Source organism: Etheostoma spectabile, chromosome 8 (assembly GCF_008692095.1).
Source record: "Etheostoma spectabile isolate EspeVRDwgs_2016 chromosome 8, UIUC_Espe_1.0, whole genome shotgun sequence".
Lineage (NCBI taxonomy): Eukaryota > Metazoa > Chordata > Actinopteri > Perciformes > Percidae > Etheostoma > Etheostoma spectabile.
The window spans coordinates 20536867-20559291 of record NC_045740.1 but is presented as its reverse complement, the minus strand read 5'-3'; the positions used below and the strand labels follow the sequence as shown (position 1 = coordinate 20559291).

Below are 22425 nucleotides of genomic sequence, written 5' to 3'. Positions count from 1 at the left end.
AACCACGGAGTCCCCACTGCCCTCTCAGTCACTGTCTGGTTATTAATATTCTGTCTCATTCAGACTCGTGACACAACTGCACACCTGCAGGATGGTGGTTCTGAAAGTCCCACGTAACACTTGAGTACACTGTACATTGGTTACAAACTACGGTGGATTCTATTGTTTGAATTCACTGGAACGGGGTTGGTTTCATGGGACGCTATTTTAGTGTGCAATACCTCTCTGAAAAGTACAGCTCGGCCTGAACGCCTCTGCCTCTTGAATGACAAGGTCACCAGTTGTCATCTCAACTAAAAGTGATTCCAAAATAGGCTAAATCTTGTCATCAAATGTTGTAACACAGCCTAGAATCTTAATATTATGAACCACTTTTTTTGTAAAATTGACGACACAATATAATAAATATGGGCACACTTTCCTTACAGTACCACAACATGTATTTCTATAGTTTCCTGCTTATAATAATAAATTGTGTCCTATGGTTCACCTTCATCACATCACATTCTGTGCTTGCTCCATCACAACCATATGTCTATACATATGTCATATTAAAGCCCCTATATCTGTATGGATGTATCATAACATTGGGAATGTCTAAGAGTGCATCATTTTGTAACTTGTCAGTTATTATGACATCATATTTCAGCACTGCATAGGGCTATAGCTGTTCAGTAGCCTATATCTACATACATCTTGGGATTACAGTAATTCACATGTAGGTTTTAACAATACATACTTATACAGTAGACTTGGCATCACTCTCTAAAAAAACGAGGTTAGGTTTGCTGAAGGCATTTAAGAATGTCATATATGAATGATAATCGTGTATTCAATTTCTAGGCTCGGCTCCAGGCTTAAGTGGACGGAAAACACCTCCGAGAAATGGATGATGAAATGCAGGTGACGTGGTGATGCAATTCAAAAGATGAGACGCTAATCAGCAAAATGTACTTTCACTTTGGAGAAATTTTCCATTCCCCCCCCAAGAAAAACAATGTCCGCATCCGGTCTACAGATGAGGGTGTCTTCAATGTATCAACCAGGAGCAGCTCCGTCGTCTGTTTACTGCTCTGTGTGAGGAAGTAACTTCCTGCTTGTCCTTAAATCAAACTTACCCATTCGTGTTTTCGGAAATGCCCCAGAAGTTGCTCATAGACAGTTAAAGAAAGGAGCTGCTGCACCTTCCCACCGGGGGCGGAGACGTGTAGACCTCACGGCGGTGCCTCTGGCTGGGCTTTTATAAAATCCGCCAAGGAGCTCCGAGGATCCACACCACCAGCTCCGCAGAGAGCGACTCCTTCCCTGAGAAATGCAAAGGTATGGAGACAAAACACCCTCACCTCTTTATTTTTGATATTAAATCATCATGTTGTTGTTTGTTTTGTTGTGAGTGGATGGTGTGTAGATTTATTAAACAATCCTCTTGTATGTGTTGACCAGGACTAGTAAAGTATGCACGTTGCTGGATGTTATTTGACAACGTCATGTATAATAACCGAAAAACACTGTGCAGTGTAAGATGACTGTAGCTTTCACCTCTGGTGTGTGTGTGTGTTGTGTGTGTGTGTGTGTGTGTGTGTGTGTGTGTGTGTGTGTGTGTGTGTGTTGTGTGCGTGAGAAAAGGTACCCAAAACAAGTGAAAGTATCCGTCCATGCAGCAAGAGTTATCATTTTGTCAAAAGTTGTCAATAATTTCACTTTACAAGCTTGCTTGATTTAAGATTACAGTGTAAAGTTGAACACTTAAAATAAGATATTCACGCTTAAAACAAGATAAATTATCTAACACTTTTAAATCTAAGTTTTTTTTTTTTATCTTGATAAGAACCAAATAAGTTGCTCTGTGTGTGTGTGTGTGTGTGTGTGTGTGTGTCTACCTCTGCCATAGGGAAATGTTTCATTGAAGAACTAATCTATTGTGTTTCCTCTCAGCCTTCCCAAGCCCCAGTTTTCCAGCTGGCTCATAGAGCAGGTGGAGACCGGCCAGTACAAGGGCCTGCACTATGTGGGCCAAAACAAGTTCAGAGTCCCCTGGAAGCACAACTCCAGGAGAGACTGCAATGAAGAGGACAGTAAAATATTCCGGGTAGGTTCAGGAGCCTCTACTGTTATCCGACACAGCGTGATTAGATAACATGTTGGTGCCTTTGTTGACATTCTGCCTGACAATATAGTCCTATTGCTTGTATTTTTGAAGAATAATATATATATATATATATATATATATATATATATATATATATATATATATATATATATATATCCTTATGGGCGTTGCTGAAGAAAATTACCTCCACTTCATTATTGAAGAGGGCTGATGTATGGCAGGTGTTGACTGACAGGGGCAATTATAACATCCACTTCCCTTGGGTCAGTATTAGAGCCCGACCAATATGTTGGCATGCCGATATTAACGGCCAATATTAGGCATTTCCCAAACTATCGTAATGGCATTTATAATGGCCGATAAATGGAATATTTAAAAAATCAAATAAAAACGGACTAAACACCCTTCAACCATGTTATGAGTGTTAGTGTTTGTCCACCAGAGGGCGCTCTACGACATCCTTGTTGGCAACTCTTTGATTTCTTTGTCATTGTGTTTTTGTTCAAAGGACTTTAAGTTTTCATATCTTAAGTTGTATTTTTATACAACATATTGTGACGTTCCTCTGTTAAAAAACAAAACAAGTTTATTTTTAAACTGCATTGTTATATTATTTAAGTGGGGAGTCATGAATACAAAAAACTACAAATAACTGTTAGGGAAATCTACGCAATTCTGGATTAAAAAAAATATATATACAGTATATATCGCCCAATTTATCAGGATGTCGGATTTTTAATTCAAATATTTGTATCGACATCGGCCTTAAAAATCCTTTATCGGTCGGGCTCTAGTCAAAATAGCGGAGGCACAGTGGTTAATAACACTTATCCTTGAGAAAACAATGGAAGTAACTACAGGATTTTCTAAGCAGCACTAATGGTGAGGAACTCTGAGACTGGAGCTGCTTTCCCATATGTAATTAATGCATTTACGATGCAACGTCGACATTTTTGAGGGTCAAGTGATTGTAAGAGAGTGAGAGTGATAACAGAATCCTGAACTCTCTCTTCATTTTTGATGGCAGGACAGCCCATTGTGTTTCAATGCGAATGTATATGGAGTTTATTTAAATTTCTCTTTGTATGGTGCACAGGCATGGGCAATAGCGAGTGGAAAGATCAATGAGTTCCCCAATGACAAGGCCAGGTGGAAAACCAACTTCCGATGTGCTCTGAACAACCTCTCTGTGCGCTTCAAGATGGTTAAGGATAATTCCAAGAATCACGAGAATTCGGACGACCCTCATAAAATCTATGAGATTATCAACACTGAGTGTAAGACCACAGTCATTTATGCCAAGCCTTCTACCTTCACTATTCTGAGTGTGAATACAAAGGAATGTGGATCTCTTTTGTTTATCTGCAGACAACTATGAAAGTCCGCCTACACAAGACTCACAGGAGGATCCTGTCATCTACAGCTCTCCTATAGAGTACATCCCCTCAGGAAATGAGGTGCGGTATTGCCTGGAGCGCACTTTCACTTCTCTATTTATTGGCTGAATATCACACAATTTTGTTGGTTGTGTTTTCTTCCATTCAGTGCGTATTAAAAGCCTAATTACTATGTCTTTCACCCCTCCCTCCAAACAGCATAACCTGCTTAACAACTTTATGGCTTTGGATCTTGGACACCAGCCATCAGGTACAGAGTCTTATGACCATAAAAGTCATTAAAAAAAAAAAAAAAAATCTCCACATGTTTATGTTTTCATGTCTGGAAGGTTAAATGTAGTTTTAAATGTCTTTTTTTATTGTCTTCAATAGAGGAGCAACTTTGGGTTGGGTATGGACAGCCCAATCCAGGTCTTCCTGAAAGCTATCCTGCAGCAGCCGAGGACCCCCCTCAGCTTTTACCAGATCAGCCTTCTTACTGTGAAGGTATGTTCAGCCAAATCAAATTCCTTTAATATATCCTTTAAATAGACTGAGGGAAATGTTTCCATCTGATTATCCGTAATGATGTGATTGTGTGTGTTTGCAGTAAATCCTCCGCCAGTCCTCAGTTCCCCTCTGCAGCCAAGTATATATGACCTGGAGATCTCCATCCACTACAGGAAAAGAGAAATGCTAAAGATGACGTTGAGCACCGCCCTTCTCCAGCTCCACTACCAGCAGGAGGCCCCTGAGTTCAACGCCCATCAGCTTTGCTTCCCCTCCACAGATGGTCTGCTGGACCACAAACAGGTACATGAGTACATCGGCTGGACATTTCGTTACATGTAATTGAAGAAAAATCCACCAGAAAACGACTAAAAACGGTTTATCTCATATTCTCTAAATTTTCTTGTGGTTAAGTTTTTTTTTTTCTCTGATTGAAAATGAAAAATGGTGAATGCATTTCCTTTCTCACAGAACCTGTGCTGAGCTGATTTACCAAGTATTTAGATCATGTATTATTTTCTAGCAGATTTACTGTGTTACCACCAGTTGTAGATAAGTGGAATAGTGTGAAACCATTGGCAGGAATGCGTGTCACTCACCAGCGTGCTCATTTACGATCACAAGAACCGCCCATTCATAAAAGCATTGCTGCTTAATGCTACCGTACTAGTGGTCAGAAACTCCACAGGGTACCTCTTTTAAGTGTATGAAATATCTGTCAGTGTAATTTTATTATTGGGTTTGCTCCTTGACAAAGAACTTTGGTAGCTCACCTGGTAGTGCAGGCGCCCCTACCTAGAGGTTTAACTTTGCCCTCCGGCCCTTTGTATTTGTTGTTTGTCATTCCCCTCTCTCTCCCCTTTTGTCTTCAGCTGTCCTATATCAATAAAGAGCTTCAGTTTGAATGGCCTTCCAAAGAGAAGCATAGGAATCCATCACAGGAGAAAGAAATATCAAATTTTCCCTTAAGTTTATATACAATATACTGCTGTACATCCTTAATGCGCTTAAGCTTTTTCTATGTAAAAGCTTTTCTAATCACGTTTTTTTTTTTTTTTCCCCCACCAGATTGAGTTCACCAACCGCATCCTTAACAGCATCCAGAGAGGTCTGTTCCTACAGGTACAGACCACTGGTATCTATGCCTGGAGGCAGGACCGGTGCCATGTGTTTGCCAGCACCAGTGACCCCAGTGTGGCTCACCCAGACCCAACCAAGCTGCCCCAGAACACCATGGTGCAGCTCCTCAGTTTTGAGAAGTATGTTAATGGTAGGTGTGGATATTATTACTGTTACATTTTATGTGAAGCCAGCATTTGGTTTGCACTGTGAAATAAATGGATCCACCTGCATCTGTTTCAGAACTGAAGCAGTTTAAAGAGAACAATGGTAGCTCTCCGGACTACACCATCAACATGTGCTTTGGAGAGAAGTTTCCTGATGGAAAACCTTTGGAGAAGAAGCTCATCATAGTCAAGGTTACCCTCTTTCCTGTTTTTTTCCTGAGCTTCACCTTAAAGACAAATAGTGTTTGAGATTATCTCCTTACAGTTCTGCAGATTAAAAGTGCTGTAAAATGTCTCAATGTGTCACTTTTCCCCGGTAGGTGGTCCCTCTGATCTGTCGACACTTCCATGAGGTGGCCCAGATGGAGGGGGCTTCATCTCTTCACAGCGCCAACGTCAGCCTCCAGATCTCACACAACAGCCTCTATGATCTTATTAGCTCGGTCTTTGGTCTGCCGGCAGATGAAGATCCAGCACGGGCTGCTGCGCCTTTTCTACCTCAGATGTGACATTTTATCTCTTATTTGCCCCTAATAGGGACTATTTTCAACTACCTATGGCACACCACGCTCTTACCCAAAGTTTCGCTAAAAAGTAGCCAAACTGGTGACATGTTGAATATGTAGACCAGATGAAGCAGAAAGACACAATTAAATCATTTAGTATTATAGTTAATATTGCATGATCTGCGATTACTCATTAACTGTAACCCCACCCTACTGCTCTGCATTATCTTCTGTCCACATTAGTCACAAACATCAAGCATTTTTATCACTACATCAGTAGAAGTTAACTCCACTATTGGACTGTTACAACTCATAAGCCAATGACTTTTATACTTTAGAACACACGTTTATGATTACTGTGAATGTCAAATCAGCTCTTAATGAAATGTATAGTTTAGTTGAAATTGTATTTATATAGTAACCAAATAATGCCTAACATGCTGGTAAATCTTAACATGGGTTAGCTTTTTTCACATATTTACGAGCTTGTAAAATGCAAAGAAAAGTAAAGTATAACTATGTATGTAGAGGTTTTTCTTGAAGCCATTGACACACTCACTCGCTCACTCGTGGTAAATTGTTTTGCACTTCAGAATGTGTTAACATTCATATACTCCGCTGGTCATTATGAACTTTTTATACTGAATAAAACTGGCATTTACCTGTGAATGAGGTCTCAGTTTATTATCGGTGTATTTCAATGTAATATATGGAGATTGTATAATAATTTTATACAACTGTCCAATGCCCAGCCCTGACAATGAATTTTCAGACTAGTACATAGTTGAAAAACAAAAATTAAGACAAAGATCTTTTTTTTATTATTATTAAATCCACTTTAAACCCCAGATCCAGAATATGAGATGAAACCCTATTATCATTTGTGTTCCCTCTTAGAAAACACATGGTCTGTCTCATCAATTAAATGCAGAAAAGCAGTAAAATACATTCAGATAAACATGAGCACCTGTTTTTGTAGATTCTCCCACTTCTAGTAGCTGGCTTTACAAAGCCAACTTAAACTGGACAATACAATACAATGCAAGTCCAACCACCCACCTCATCTGTTATTACAGTTGGCAAACTACTGTAGACAACAAAATGGTGAACATGCAGAATTAGTTTCTCATGAAGAGTTCTGGTGAAGACAGCCCAACGGAGAAGTCAAGGATATCAAGACAAAGGGTCAGGTTTAAGAAACAATGACAAAAGCATTCCTAATTAAGTACTGCAGAAACCTCGAGGTGAACACAAACGATTCTTTTTATGTTGTATTGTAGTAGTGAAGTATTCATTTACTTCTATTATACTTACCTTGGAAATTGCTGTGAGATTGGTTTTATTAAATTGGGCTATACATCCATCTTACAAAACCATCATATTATGCCCAAAAAATAGCTTAATACTTTACATTAAATATAAAAAACAACCTGGTAGTTAAAATGTTTGCAAACATGAGAGCACCAGGTGACGACAGTGACAAATTCTAAAAATGAACATTTTTTAAAGATAATTTGGACTGCAACTCAGCCATTGAGACATGAAGTCTGAACTTTAACCCCTTTCACTCATATCCTTTTCACTACTGTGGAGCAGTAGTCTCCATTTTAGAAAAAAACAACAGATTGCCCAAAAAACAAATGTAATCTTTTTTATTGAGGAAAATTGTGTTTTCTTTTATTTATATTTTTTACTAGTTTAGCAAAAAAAATATTCCCTGGTTTTCTACATTTCAGTGATGGGTTGAAAAAGGGATAATGCTGAGATTGAAAAGTGTTTAGATCGTAAAAAACTAAAGTATGCCAAAAAAAGAAGAGGCTGTTTTTTGATAGGAGTGACTCCATTATTCATTTCAAAGTGCTGAGCTAGAACTCATAGTTCGCTGGACTATACGTAGCTCATTAGAGATGATTATAATAAATGTGGAAGACGGATAACAGAGGCTTTCAAATACAAAACATAAACCAATCAACTCTATGTACTAGAACCATTTTTCGTCATTCGCAACAGACAACACAGTCGAAAGAAACATATAAGTCTATATTATTTACAACCAAATCTAAAATTATTTAATTACTCTGATAAATCTTCTACAAAAATTGCATAACAGTGTTGTTCCTTAATGTGACAAACCTATTTATATGCATAGTCTGCATACTTTTATACCATTTCTTAACCAACAAAATGAATTCTGCCACTGATAAATACACCTTCACTCCCACAAAACAAAACAGCCATATGAACTTCAAAGCCCACGCTGCATCCTCCCAGTGATATGTCTGTGGAGAAGGCTACCTGATTTATCACCATGGGAGGATCTTTGAGATGTGCCTCTTTAAGGCACAACCTCAAGGTCTCCCATAAAGTTTCTGAGCTACACAACTACACAAAGAGACCAGTTACCGACAGTGACTGTCCAAGCACAAGACATCAATAGGTGCAGTTCAAGTGATCAACACAAGTTTGTAGTCAAAATTCAGTTAAGGTAGAAAGCTCAACCTCATAGCTGCACCTTGGAGCTTTGAGCAAATCCTAGTAAGCCGTCTGGACTGGGTTTGTCAGAGTGTGAGATCACAGCCGGTGGTAGAACACAAAGTACAACATATGAATACGTGTCTGCAGTGGGTGTTGCTGTCCTTGCCTGTAATTCATGGGCTATCAGAGGTCCTGATGGCCTCAGCCTCCTGTGCCTGCCCCACGTCCTCTCCTTTCTTGTGTTTCCTAGCATGTTTGTATTTGTCAACGTAAGCCTTGACCAGATTGCCCACCTTCACTGGGTTGATCTCCCCACTCTTGCTGTGGCACACCTGATGACCAGGAACAGAAGTTAAATACATATATGTTCTCAGGAAACTGTTGACCTGAGACACTGAGAAATGCCTTAGTTTACTACTATTAGGGCTAAACCTTTTAGCATCCTGGCAAAAATTTGAACCAACCTTTTGGACAGCTTTGCGTAGAATCTCTTTGTATTCATCTTTGTTGATGTCTCTCCTCTGGTAGAAAGGCTTGATGGCGAGCTTCACCTCTTCTATAGCTCTCTCCTGCATGTGCAGCTTCTTCAAATACTGACGGCAGGAGTAAAACATCATAGATGTCATGAAATAGTTGTCCACAAGTATTCTCAAAGTAGGAAGGTGTTATGACATGTAAAATCTTAAAATCATCGTTTAAAAATCACAGACAACATGAGACCCCTTGAGACTTTCAGTTCACAAATTAAAACATTCAAAAGCCAGAATCAGCTGGTCATTCCTCACCAAATGCCTTTCCTCTGCCTCTCCTTGTACACCATCAGAAGTAGAGGAGGAACTGAGAGGACCAACAGCTCCCCTCGTGGAGGGGTGACCGACAGCTCCAGTGAAGTCCTGTGGAAGTTAAGGGAGATTATATGCACAATATGAAAATAAATAAAAGATTACACAAGGATAGGATAAAAGATAGATTGGGTAATTTAGGGCTGCAACTAACAGCTATTTTCATAAATTGTCAAAACATTGTGAAAAATGGCCATTATAATTTCACACAATCCGTACCATTTGCACTCATCTGATTCAGCCTTTTTTCCTATGCAACAGTTAACTTTCTATGTACATAGACTTGGTAAGGATAAATAAGGGAGGACTTAGTTTGGAATGAGGGATTTCAAATGTGTGGACAAGAGTTTTCACTTTCACAGAATGGCTTTTACTTTCATTTAGTCTGAAACACTTGCAGTATCAGTATTAGTTTCGACCATGTGACTTTCCCTAGGCAATACATTTGCTTCTTCTAAATAAACACTGCCACCCTGTGGTAATTTCATCACACTATTGTTGTAAAAAAAATAGTTGCTCGAAATATTAGGTTAACTCTGGGGTAACGTCTGACTGTCTTACCTGACTGATGTCTGGACTGTTGAAGGGGGTCTGCGAGCTCCTTCCTGCTTTAGCTTCAACTTATATAGAGACAGCTCTGTGGAAGAAAGAATCAGAAAACATTTAGCTGACAGCCAGATACAAAATACCCGTCTCTGAAAGCAGAATAAATTATCAAGATGAAGTTATCCGAATTTGTGTGTAAGAAAAAGAAAAAAGGCAATTGTGTGTGAAACGTTATCTATAATCACTTTTTACATCTTAATTCTTCTGAGCAGCAAACTAAAACTGGTGTGATGCAATCCAGCAGCAACACTTACTGCTTGCGCATTTCTCTGGTTGAGGCCCCTGAGGCTCCTGTATATTCCAGGTCACCCTCTTCACTTGAGTCTTGGGCTTTGCTCCCACTACTGTCGATACCCGTTCGTTCTTCCCCTCCTCTACTTCCTCCTCTTGTTTGACAGAGACAGCACTTTCCTCTGTGCGCTCAGACTTCACAAAGTCCAGGTTGTCCAGCATCACGTCCACATTAAAGTCATCATCAGAGTCTGAGGGTTGCCGAGGTTCCTGCTTTACAGGCACGGTCGACCCAACAGTGTCTGGTTGTTCTCCGGAAGCCATTGACTCTGGGTGAGACTGGGAAACTGTACCATGGGGCCCGACTGTTGTAACCGGCTCGGTCGGTGTAGAAAATGAGGCGACAGGGTGTAAGTGGCATGTTTCTGGGGAACTTGGCTCAGTTTTAATTATGGGGATTTCACACGTCTCAGTCTTGATTTCAAATGCCTCAGTCTTGATTGGGTCTTCTATGTTTAACTCCTGATCTATGCTTTTGGTTACCATCAAAGCATGCATGTCAGTTTCTTCTTTAATTGGTTTAGTAAACAAAAAAGAATCTTCAAACATATCAAGAGATGTTTTTCTTTCTTTCTTAATTTCTTTTCCGACCTTCATCTCTTCCGCCATTTCTTTTGTTGCGGCCTGGTCGTCTTGGCCTTTCTTTCTAACATTAGAAGCGGCAGTACAGGAGGGTGTCTTCTGTTTATTAACTGTGGCAACTTTTTCCTCTTTGAGGGAGTTTCGAGTGATATCTTTCTCTTTTTTAATGTCCTGTAACCGTTTTGTGTCTTTAGAGGACAAAACACAGGACCCTGAACTTTTCTGAGAGGTCTTGGATGGTGATCCTACTTCTTTCCTTTTCTCTCTTGAGCTGGATCTGGACCTGCGTCTCCTCTTGTCTTTTGACTGAGACTCCACATTGTGTCTGGAGGAGAGAGATGATTGTTGCAGTCGTGAGAGGTCTTTCCTTCTTTCCCTGGATCTGGATCGTGACTTTGACCGTGATTTTGAGCAAGACCGACGCTTATGGTCCTTTGATCTAGATCTGGATCTGGAACGTGATTTTGAAGAAGATTTTGAGCGAGACAGACCATGTCTCTTGCCCTTTGACACCCGTCTTCTATCAGAGTCTCTCTCTCTGCCATCATTGCTCTCCTTGCTACTTCCTTTATGCTTCTTCCTCCCTGAACGCTCTTTGCTGTTAGAGCCGGAACCAGACCTAAAATAAGTAATGACAGTCAAAACTCTTAACTGAAGAAATAACTTGTTGGTCTTAAAGAAAGAATAGCAGATGTCAAACAGATGTTTACTAAATAATTGATGTCAGGAATATTGGACAAGTAATTACATATTTACCTAGATTGCCTCCTGTCTTTGGATCGGGACCGGGACCGACGTCTCTTTCCGCGAGTCCTATCAGGGGAACCGGACTGAGAGCTTTCTGAGACTGAGTGTGCCCTTCTTCTCTCTCTGGACCTTGACCGCCTTGAACTCGTTTCTCTGTCCTTCTCTCTTTCTTTCTGTCGGCCTTCCTGGCCTGAAGCATGACGGCCTTCTCTCCTGCCTCGGTCTGTCTCTGAACTGCTGGAGCGTCTCTCCTTCGAAGCTTGAAAGGACTTCTTCTTACGGCCCAGATCTATTGACTTGGGAGAGGATTTGGAATCTGATTTGGTTTCTTTTTTCTTGGTGGGAGCAGAGTTAGATGCTAATGAATCATTCCTACAGTCAGGGGGATCACTGTTTAGAGTGCCAACACTCTGTCCACTCTCCTCCTTGAGAGTCCCCCTTTCAGTCTTTAAAAGATTCAGGCTGTGTGGAACAGGTGGCGTGGTGTCTGCTGTCTCAGACTTCAAACTTTTTACAGTGTGACCAAACCTTTCACCTTTCCCTGCATTATCTAACCCTAGCTCTTTCTTAACTTTAGTGTCTAGTAACACTGTTTGTTTCTCAGTTTTAGTGTCTGCTAATCTAGATTCTTTTTCTACCTTGACATACTCCTCTGAGAAGCTGACCTCCGATGATGTGGTTTCCTGAGAACTAGCTCTCCCAGGAACTTCCAGCGAGACCTCATTCTCCCATGTTTCAATCTTCACAGGAACCAGGTCATGCTTGCTCTGCACTAAACCCTTCTTGTTTCCTAAACTTGTGCTCCTAGAGCTTGTGCTCTCAGCTTCATCATCTGAGCTGCTAGACTCTGACAGGGTGGGATTATAGGGATCGTAGACATTATCACTGTCTTGGTCTTTATTGAGAAGTGTACGTGATGCCAAGAGCATCTGTTTATCCCTGTGCAGCTGTCTCTTTTTTGCTTCATCTTCCTTTTCTCTCCAGGGTGCCTGTGTGCTGCTTCTAGCAGCAGAGGATGACAAGCTGCTTAGCCGCCTTGATTGCCAGGAGTTCCCACAGATGCGGAAGCTCACTGCTGCTGATGAAGATGAAGAAGACGAGGAATAATGTGGCTGGCTAGCAGAAGAACCAGTGGAGGAGGAAGAGGAGAATGAGTTGGAGAAGGCTGAGGATGAGCTGGCTCCGTCAGGCCTCTGCCTCTGGGCCTGACCGTCAGCCCTGCTCTTTTGCTGGTCCACACTTTGCTGCCTTCCCTGGCCCCCAGCCAGGCTGTTAATGCCTGTTTCTGGAGTGACACAACCTTTACTACCAGTGGTAGAATTACTACTATTCCCCCTACTACTACTACCACTGCTGCTGCTGTGATTACTGCCACTGCTGCCATCTTGACTAGTGCCATCCGTTGACATACCACTGCTCTCCCTTTTTATTTTTGGTATCCTTGGAAGCACTGACACATCTACCCACATGGGCTTTGTAGGTGCTTTTTTAGACTGTGATGAGGTCATTGCCTTGCTCTTGGTGCTAGAGTCCGGGGAGTGGTTGGTGGATGAGGAGAGACTGGGGGCTCTTACTCCATTGGTTGTCTGGTGACCAGGAGGGTGCGTGGGTCTGATTGGACGTGGTGGCTGTAAACTTGGATGGCCTTGGGGTGGTAAATCAGAATGGAAAGATGGTTGGATGTGGCTGGCTGAGGAGGGCATGTAGGATGGTAAACGAGAAGAGCTCTGGGAGACAGGTCTGTTTATCGAGCTATGGGAGGATCCTGGTAGGTCTCCGTTGTTGTGGCGAGACGGAGACCTGTCTCCTTGGCTGGGTGACATCACTGGGCTGATCTGGGTGCTGGCTTCTCCTGAGCTACTGCTATTGCTGCAACCTCGGTTTGACACAGATGGCATCACTGTAACATAAAAAAAATTACAATACAAAAAATACACACATGTATAAAGTGGAATTATTATATTGCTTTACTCTGCAGATGACAGACTTATAAATTGTACACTGCTCACAGTAATTATTCAGAGTAACAATACACAGTGTTGGGGAAAAAACAGAAAATGGGAAATGGTGAAAGCAACGGGTTTAGTCAGTCACAATCAGCTGACAACAAGTGAGGAATAACTGTCCTGTAGCAGTACTGCTCACCTCATGTGTTGCAGATTAAAGATAGTTTAAAGTTTGATATTCACCAGCTGGATGTGCGTTTTACATAAAGCAGTCAAGCTGATTTTAGTCTATATCCTTGATGTTCCACATCCAGGATTGCTCCGTTTAAGACAAAAAGTCTGCCGGATGTCACTCATTTAAGCCAGATATCCGTTGCTTTGGGCTTCCTTTGTGTTGGCATTTTAAATTATAGATATATGATAGATATAGGAGGACAATGGTTTACCTTTTCTCAGATCTCTGCAGGTTGAATCCAGACAGCTAGCTAGACTATCTGTACAATCTGAGATTTCTGTCGCACCACTAAAACAACTTTTGAATGTACACGTTCCACCAAAACAAGTTGATTCCCAAGACTATTTTGCAAAGATGATTGTGATTGGTTTAAAAAAAATGCCAATAAACCAGAGCACAGTTTACTCCCAACCCAGCATGCTGTGTGGACTAGCCAGACCCTCTTCCACAATGCCGTGGTGGAGGAAGGTTTGGCAAAGGGTGACTAGGTTGATGTTAATTTGAAGTTGTTTGATTTTCTACAACTGGACTTGATGTAAATGGCTCCATTTCAAAAGCACCAATTATTTTCCTAAGAGGTAAGATAAAGTCAGATCTTTGTTCCTCTGGCCACACACACTTACTTGGCTTTGTAGCTTTAAGGGAACCATCTCGATTAATAACAACATCAGAGCTGTCCATCAAGAGGACGCTCTGTCCCGATAGGATGCTGCCCAGGAGGTCGGGCACAGGAGCCGCCTCAAAAACACTCCTTGATTGGGGCGCATCCATTCCTCTCCTGGTATAGCAAAGCAAACCTTTAATTAGATCAACCATATTTCATTAGCATCCATTAAGCAAGATTCTATATTGATCACAAAGACAAACAGATTAGACACTTCACGTTACATTAGTAAGAATGATGTGTAACATGATACACATTTGCAGTCATTGGAATTGTTGTTTTATCTTTTCTGTTTTTTTATCTGATTACCATTTTTTTTAATCTTATCAAAACAGATTTCTTTATTTGACCAAGAATAAAAATGTGAAGGCATAAACCGCCTCTATTTTTAAGCAGATTTAAACTGTTATAAATTTGTCATTAAAAGCAAGTTGCTTTGTGACAAATACTCTCTAGCACGTCACGCACATGTTGACAGTTGTTTTTGCTTTTGACCAACCAGCATAAGCCAACTTCTGGGGCATTATTACCAGACTTTTCAAAGTCCTGCATTCTTACACCATGCTGCATTAAATTACTGGTCCCGTTTGAGATTGATAAGCAGAAACATGATCCTCAGTTAGCTATAGATATGGAAATTTACAAATCAGAACCTGTTCTGGATAACCAAATCTACACATCATGGCAAAAAGGGGATGTTACCCGGATAGGCTTGCAGTGACTGGTCGAGCTACAGGCTGGTGAGAGCGAAGAGCAGAGCGGGAGATCCCTCGTCTCTTGGCTTCCAACAGCGATGTAATGCGGGCCTGCTGCTCTTCCTCCTGACTGGTCAAATAAATACCGTAAGGTACAATTAGCTAAATTATTAACATATTGTGTGTGTGTGTGTGTGTGTGTGTGTATACAGTCCCCTCCAAAAGTATTGGAATTGCAAGGCAAATCCCATTGTTTTTTGTTGTTTACTGAAGACATTTGGGTTCAAGATCAACAGATGAATATGAGACAATTATGACAAATATGAGTTCAGAATTTCAGATTTTATTTCCTTATTGTTTAAACAACTCAGGACATAGCACCGTTTGTATTAGACCACAGCCTTTTTAGGTGAGTAAAAGAACAAATAATCTTAAAGTAAATGACATTTAATATTTGGTGGCATAACCCTTGCTTGCAATAAGTGCTTCAAGCTTCAGCTGCAGCTTCTTTCAGTTCTTGTTTGTTTCAGAGGGTTTCTTCCTTCAGAAGGTAAAATGCAGGCTCTATTGGGTTAAGCTTCACCCCTGCACTGTGGTTGACCAGTTCAACATCTGTTGCTCAGTACACCAGTGGTTTCTTTCTTTTTTAGGACAATCCAAATTGTTGTGCTTGCTATGCCCAATGTTTGTCCAATGGCTCTGGTTGATTTTCCTTCTTTTCTCAGCTTGAAAATGGCTGGCTTAGACATAAGAAAGACTTAGACTAGTCATGTAGAGCTATTTAATGAACAATCAACCTAAATGGCAACACCTGGTCACATGTTCCAATAATTTTGCTCACTTGAAAAATGGGTGGGCCTTCGGGGATCAATAAAGTATTTCTGATTCTGAATCAGTGGCATGTCCTGAGTTGTTAAAAGCTGAAATTCTGAACTACTTTCTCATGCTCATCTTTTGATCTTCCGTCTTAAGTGAACAACAAAACAAAGGAATTTAGAACTGCCTTAATTCTTCGGGGAATAGATTCAACAAGGTGCTGGAATCATTCCTCCGAGATTTTGGTCCATACTGACATGACAGCGTTTTGCAGTTGCCCATCCAAGATGCTAACCGCCACCACACTGAAATCTGGTGACTATGGAGGCCACTTGACTACCGTGAACTCATTGTCATGTTCAAGAAACCAGTTTGAGATGACTTGAGCTTTGTTACATGCATTTTATCCGTCTGGAAGTAGCCATTAGAAGATGGGTACACATTGGTCATAAAAAGATAGACATGGTCAGCAACAATACTCAGGTGGGCTGTGGCGTTTAAATTATGCTCAATTGGTGATAAGGGGCCCAAAGTGTGCCAAGAAAAATATTCTACCACCAGCCGCTTGAACAGTTGTAAAAAGGCAGGATGGATCCGTGCTTTCATGTCGAGACCAGGCAACGTTTTTCCAATCTTCTGTTGTCCAATTTTGGAGAGCCCATTCCAAATGTAGAGTGGCCTTCTGCTGCTGTAATCTATCTGCTTCTAGATTCAACATGTTCAGAGATGCTCTTCTGCATACCTCGGTTGTAACAAATTAATATTTGAGTCCAACCAACGGTTCATGCTAGTTGTGGTGGTGCAATGGTGTGGGGGCCAAGAAATCTGCAGCAACCGCGTTAAAGCTATCACGTCAATAAGGACCAAAATCTCAGAGAAATGTTTCTAGTGCTGAGTCTATGCCAAAATGTATTGAGGCAATTCCGATGGAAAAAGGAGGTCTAACCTGGTATTAGCAAGGTTTAACTAATAAAGTGGCCAGCATATGTATACAATTACATATTTTGAATGGTATTCTGCAAAGCACTACAAAATGCACAAGTCTTCTTACCGATCTACAAATGGATCCAGGTCAAATGGATCTCCATAGATAGAGAGGGATGCTGCACCTATGTCAGCGCGCATGCTGCTTAGCGTGTGCTCTGACGGCCGGTATACTGTTGGAAGCGAAGAGCTCTTCTTGTCCTTTACAATTCTGAGATTACTAGCAATACGGCTTCGAGGAGTGGCAGCCTTTTTCAACATCTAATGGGAAAACATAGGTTTAGAGTCAACTAAAGAAATGCATATCATGACTACAATATATATATATATATTAAACAATTGTTCATGGTTTACATTAAGTGATACATTAAGTGAAATATTTAAAAACAAATCATTTAAATCTCAAGCCTGATATTGATGACACACTCACCAGGTTTTTTCTGGATTTAGTCCTTCTCACTCTCCGCTTCCTCCTCTTGACTCCTGTACTTGCTAATTTACCGTTTTTACCCTTGGCGGAAGATGTCTTCTTGCTTCTAACTTTTCTGCGCTTTCCTGTTCAATCAATCAGAAAAGTGATCCCTCATCACAAACACATTACGATTTTTACCTCATAGCCATCTCTTGCTTTTCCTTCCATTACATCAGTTCATGTGTGCTTGTGATTATGCCTACCCTATCTGAAAACTGCAGTGAATTTGTATGCGTGTGCTTACTTACTGGTCTTGCGCCTGCGGCTAGATGGGACACGTGGTGTTAAGTCCCGTATATACACAGCCGAATTGAGCCCAGCCACCACAGCATTAATAGTCTCATCAAGCCAAGAGGACTGAATCATATACGTGGGAGCCAACTATTAAGAAAAGGTTTGCATTACTCCATTGGTTTGCTCTCACAAACCATACCAAAAACATGCACTGCTCCTTAACGCAAGCTTTTCTATCACTTATCAAATACAACAAATGTCACAAAAACATGCAGCCATTTCTCCTGTCAGCGGCACTGAAGTACATTAACCGAACACACAACTCAATTAGTCAATAATGTCACATCAAGACATTTCAGCAAGATCCGGCCTGCACATTTGCCGTGGAAGTGAGTAAGAAAGTAAGCCAAGACTGAAGCATCACGCCTCATGCCAAACCTGAGATGTCCGTGCCTGTGTGATGCGATGTCGGTTAACATTAGCTCGAACCCTCTCACTCTGCTGAGTTCGGGCGATAGCTCTGGTGGGACCTGCAGCGCCGGACTGTAATCGGCTGGTGGCAGGTCGGGCAGTAGAAGGTAGGCTCTCTGTATCACTAAGTTCTTCAGCTGAACCCCCTGAGTCAAGAAGATTTAAACGTCTGTCATGTGAAAAGATGCCAATAATAAAACTATTCTTAAGCATGGCCACTTGTAATATAATGAACAGTGGTATAGGTTTATATCATAGACTGTATAATAATGGAAAGAGCATATGTTACGTCACCAATTGGTTTGGGTAGATCTGCTATGAGTTGTCAAGTTTGCCGTTAAGGGCGCAGCCATCCTGGTTGCAGAAGTGACAATTTTAAAAGAGACAGAGGAGTGAGGGAGGAGCCCTCACAGTCTACGTTATGTTACACACTTTCACTGACCATCACTCAAAAAATTAACATTCTGTATCTCAAAAGACTTAAAACTAGCGATTGAGACCATAAACTTAAATGAAAATGTTTACTGAGGTAATAAATCAAGTGAAAAGTGGGTCACTTTCTCATGGACTTCTACAGAAACAGACTTGATTTTGCATCCGCACATGTTGCTCCCCTGCTGGAATTCAGATACAATGCAGGTTTAAGGCACTTCCACATTTGTAGCACTTCACTGAACCAGATGCTTTGTCCATTAATATTATACAGTCTATGGATAATATGTATTTTTTTTTGTAGGAATTTTTTTTTTGCAATATATTTTCATTGGAAGAAAAATAAACAAAAAAAATAATATTTTTAAAGAACATCAATTTACTAAAATACATTAATACTGTATATTACAAGATGGAATATTCAGATTTAGTTTTCTTCCTGTTCATAAAGAACTACCAATTTGAAATTCATCCATATTGAGCAAAAGTGAATTTAGGAAGGCAAATAACTTAAAAGCTTACTTGAGTGACGGTTGTTGGCTTCACACTCAGGGCAGAACCATTCCTCCACAGGAACAGAGTCAAGAGGTGGTGTGAGACACTCCATGTGATACCTATGGAACAATAGTCCAATCGTTAATACTACTACTACTACTAGTAATAATAATAATATTTTTATTATTATTATTATTATAAAAGTTGATAGTTTAGTCCATTAGTCTCTCTCACCCAGCATCACAGCCATCGCAGAGCAAGAGGCGGTCCTCACGGTCAGTGCCCCCACACACCTCACAGCTGGTCTGCTCCAGGTCCAAATTTACTGTTTCCTCTTGATCTTCCTTCACAGGCTTTTGTACTGTGATCTGAATAAAACAGTCATAAAAAATCCCACATAAACAACTAACCCACAACACATAAATATATGTAGAGTGTACTGGGTTGATAAATGTTCCAGAAGTTGTGCTACCAAAGACTGAAGGCACTCACCATTTTTTTCACTTTGCCTCCATAACATTTCCTTAGGTATATGCTGTTGAAGGCAATACGGTCTACAGGGCACGAGTTTGCATTCTAAGTAGCAGAAAACAAAAAAACATTCAGCTTTTTAAATGCAAGGCATATACTGATAATCAACCTAATCAGCTATACGGTCGTGCCTAACAAGGTGATTTCTCCTTAGGCTCATACAGCATGAAGTCAGCCCCACCTTGGCCCACGCAAGGATGCAGTCGAGACAGAAGTAGTGCTTGCAGTTCTCTGGTGTTGCAACAGGCTGGCTGCTGAATGAGTTAAGGCAGATGGGACACTTCTCTGTGTCCTCATCCGAGCTCATCCCTGCAGCGTCGGCAGAGGTTACCCCAAAAGCTCCATCTTCAGCCTTAGCATCTCCCTCCTCTTCCTCATCTGAAAAATGGGTAGAATTATATTGTGAATGTACCATAAATACATGATCACACACCGTTCATGTCTAGTGTATCACAGAAGCTAACGCTAAATGTTTCACTTTTAACTCTATAGGAAGTTTTCCTATAGAGTTAAAAGTGAAAAAGGCTTCTTATGCTAAAAAATTAGAGACTGCAGTGTATTCTGTAATTACATAAACCTTTATCAGTGAAACAAGTTGAGCAGAGAATTATATGATTATCTCGTAAAAATGAGTCACTTGTACCATCCTCCTCTTCCTCCTCCTCATCATCATCCTCCTCTTCTTCTTCTCCATCTACGTGATCCTCCTCCTCTTCCTCACCACTGTCAGTTTCTTCCTCCCCAGACTCCTCTTCAACATTGTCAGAGTCATCTAAGAGGAACAGAAATGCAAGAGGTGTTAAAAGCTTTTCTGTATGTTTAATAGTGTATTCTTATGAAAGTTAATGCATGTTGGTGAAATGTACAGTACCTATTTCACCAACTGATGACTAATGGCCGTATACATGTTAAACAAGCTACCTGAGATGGCCCACAAGGCAGCCCTTTTTCCTTTGCTGTGGGATGTACTGCAGTTGATCAGCTCATCTTGGCTGTCATCTTCATCCATGGCTGACCATCAGAATAAAACAGTGGGATAGCTTTTTTTCCTAATGGAATCCTGAGAACATACAGCATAATTGCAATGTTTAAAAAAAAAAAAAAAACGTCTGGAATTGTCTTTTGTACAAATTGTACGAATATGACTCATTTAGGTCTGACTAAATCTCATTGGGAATTAGGTGTGTTGGTAGCATGTAAACTAATTTGTTATCATGTTAGCGTTACCTTACATTGACGTTGCTAAGACTGCTAGCAACAACATGCAAACTATGCTATGGCTACATTTGTAAACAAAGAAAGCTCAGCACCAAACAGAGTACATCCTCTATACCTCGGATAAACTAAGCATGCAGCGTATATGTAGATATTCACATTATCTATATATATATATTCACTGACGAGAATATGGGACTAACCTGTAACGCTGTTCTTAATAGAAACATTGCACTAGCTAGTGGCATTAGCTTTAGTGTAGCGTGTTAGCTAGCTATAAAAATAGCTAAATTTAGCATACGTCAATTACAAGCCCCTTCGGAGTGTGCACGAAAAACACTTAGTGTGTGAGGGAATTCACACAAATTCCTCAGCTACGCATTTTTACTTAAATGTCGTATTTGAGTATTTAATATCAATTTCGAACCTACCCTATTCAGTAGTGTGAGGTATTATTTTAAGTGATTTGAAGTCTCCACGGTTGTTGAGTGACACCACCGGCTGGCTAGAAACGGAAATGGCAGAGTGCACTCAGACAACTGTGCCTCTTAAAGAGACCGCATTCGTTCATCTGAGATCAGTCACACAAACGATGGCAACCAACCACTTTCACACAAATGACATGTCCTTAATTTCAAAAAAATTACACATGCAGCAAAAAGTGCACATATAGTTTCCAATCTATAAGTGTGCAGGGGTAAACTGTTTGAAAAAAGTAACATTTGAGACGCATGTGTAAAGATAAATTATTAGGCTATAATGATAAATAATTGTATTTTACACTCAGTGCTACCTATACTAATCATAACATACATAAAACAACATAAAAAATTAAAAATTAAAATCAAATCAGCCTATTACCTGCCATTACCCACTGACTGTAGTCTATGCTATTACCACAACAATTCTTCCCTTGAAGTTTTAGTGCTGTCATAAAACCACAAGCCGTCAATGCAGTAAACATTAGCACCTGTCGCCCCCTGGTGGTAACTGGCAAAATCAGATGTTAGATAATCTAATGTAATCCTGATTTGCTACTTTATATCATGGGGTTATGTGTATCCTGGCTGGGAATAATCCGACCGGGTTTTAACAGTCAAAAACTGGTCAGAAGAAAGCTCTAAAATATAGGCTACCCAAAGTCCAAAAGTTGTTTGATAATATCAAAACAAAGAAAGAACATCATGTTCCAGCTGACAAGTTCCAAAGGGGGTCAATTGAGCAAAGTATTTTTTATTTTTTTTTGTGCAAATCTAAAAAAAGGAGCGTTTTTATAGTTAATCTTTACAATAATTGGTGACAATAATATTATATTTTTATATCATATTTGCCATGAAAGATTTGCATTTTTTTTTAATCAAGTAGTGTAGTGAATGTTCTGTATTGAAGATGCACCTGTTTTCATGTGATGTTGAAATACAAAGGGTTAACATAAATGTAATGTTGTAATTTCAAATCGATTCGATGCTATACAATTTGTTAATGATGTCGGGGAGTCCAAACTCTCACTCCGTTAATAATTTAGTGTTGTCTCCTCCTCCTCCTCTCCTCCTCCTCCTCCTCCTCTTCGTCGTCATCATCAGAACAGACATGCCGCATCCTTGGTACGTGCATAGCCACACTCCGCTCATGGCAACACTGTACACAAGTAAGCCGAGTTCAACCATTTCTTACTGTAGGGGTAGGGGCGTTCTTTGTTAAACCTGCTTAAAGCACATTTATCCCGCCTCAAGTAGCAACTGTGGCATCACATGTCGACTATTTAATGGCAAAGAAATATGTGTCGCATTGATATTTGCCTTAAATACTCTATGAGGAGAGTATCGGTTGACAAGTGAATGGTTTCTTCCTAATGTACGACGTGCAGAACTGAACGCACCGCACACCAACTATGACTCTCAAAG

At 40.5% G+C, this 22425-nt stretch overlaps 2 protein-coding genes across 3 annotated transcripts; one reads left to right on the top strand and one right to left on the bottom strand.

Annotated features, from left to right (window-relative positions):
- The first annotated feature begins 1049 nt into the window (after positions 1 to 1049).
- On the top strand, positions 1050 to 6457 carry irf7 (interferon regulatory factor 7). The gene is made up of 10 exons (XM_032523497.1): positions 1050 to 1320; positions 1936 to 2089; positions 3207 to 3387; positions 3479 to 3567; positions 3706 to 3757; positions 3880 to 3993; positions 4097 to 4299; positions 5065 to 5266; positions 5359 to 5474; positions 5603 to 6457. The coding sequence occupies exons 1-10, from the start codon at positions 1313 to 1315 to the stop codon at positions 5789 to 5791; spliced, it is 1308 nt and encodes a 435-aa protein (XP_032379388.1). The 5' UTR covers positions 1050 to 1312; the 3' UTR covers positions 5792 to 6457.
- A 190-nt stretch (positions 6458 to 6647) lies between these two features.
- Positions 6648 to 21063, bottom strand: phrf1 (PHD and ring finger domains 1). Of its 2 annotated transcripts, none has more exons than XR_004333066.1 (19): positions 20953 to 21063; positions 20228 to 20366; positions 19950 to 20078; positions 19488 to 19684; positions 19268 to 19351; positions 19010 to 19143; positions 18803 to 18894; positions 17816 to 17994; positions 17392 to 17524; positions 17102 to 17226; positions 16739 to 16932; positions 14879 to 15001; positions 14136 to 14290; positions 11341 to 13231; positions 9966 to 11203; positions 9667 to 9742; positions 9049 to 9156; positions 8728 to 8856; positions 6648 to 8595 (listed from the first exon to the last, which is right to left on the bottom strand). XR_004333066.1 is itself a non-coding variant. In XM_032523496.1 (19 exons), exons 2-19 carry the CDS (start codon positions 20313 to 20315, stop codon positions 8437 to 8439), a joined length of 5229 nt encoding a protein of 1742 aa, XP_032379387.1. In that variant the 5' UTR covers positions 20316 to 20366; positions 20953 to 21063; the 3' UTR covers positions 6648 to 8436. The 2 variants fall into 2 exon arrangements, 1 of the variants encoding a protein (XP_032379387.1); XM_032523496.1 differs by having other exon boundaries at positions 9672 to 9742.
- Between the last annotated feature and the right edge of the window lie 1362 nt (positions 21064 to 22425).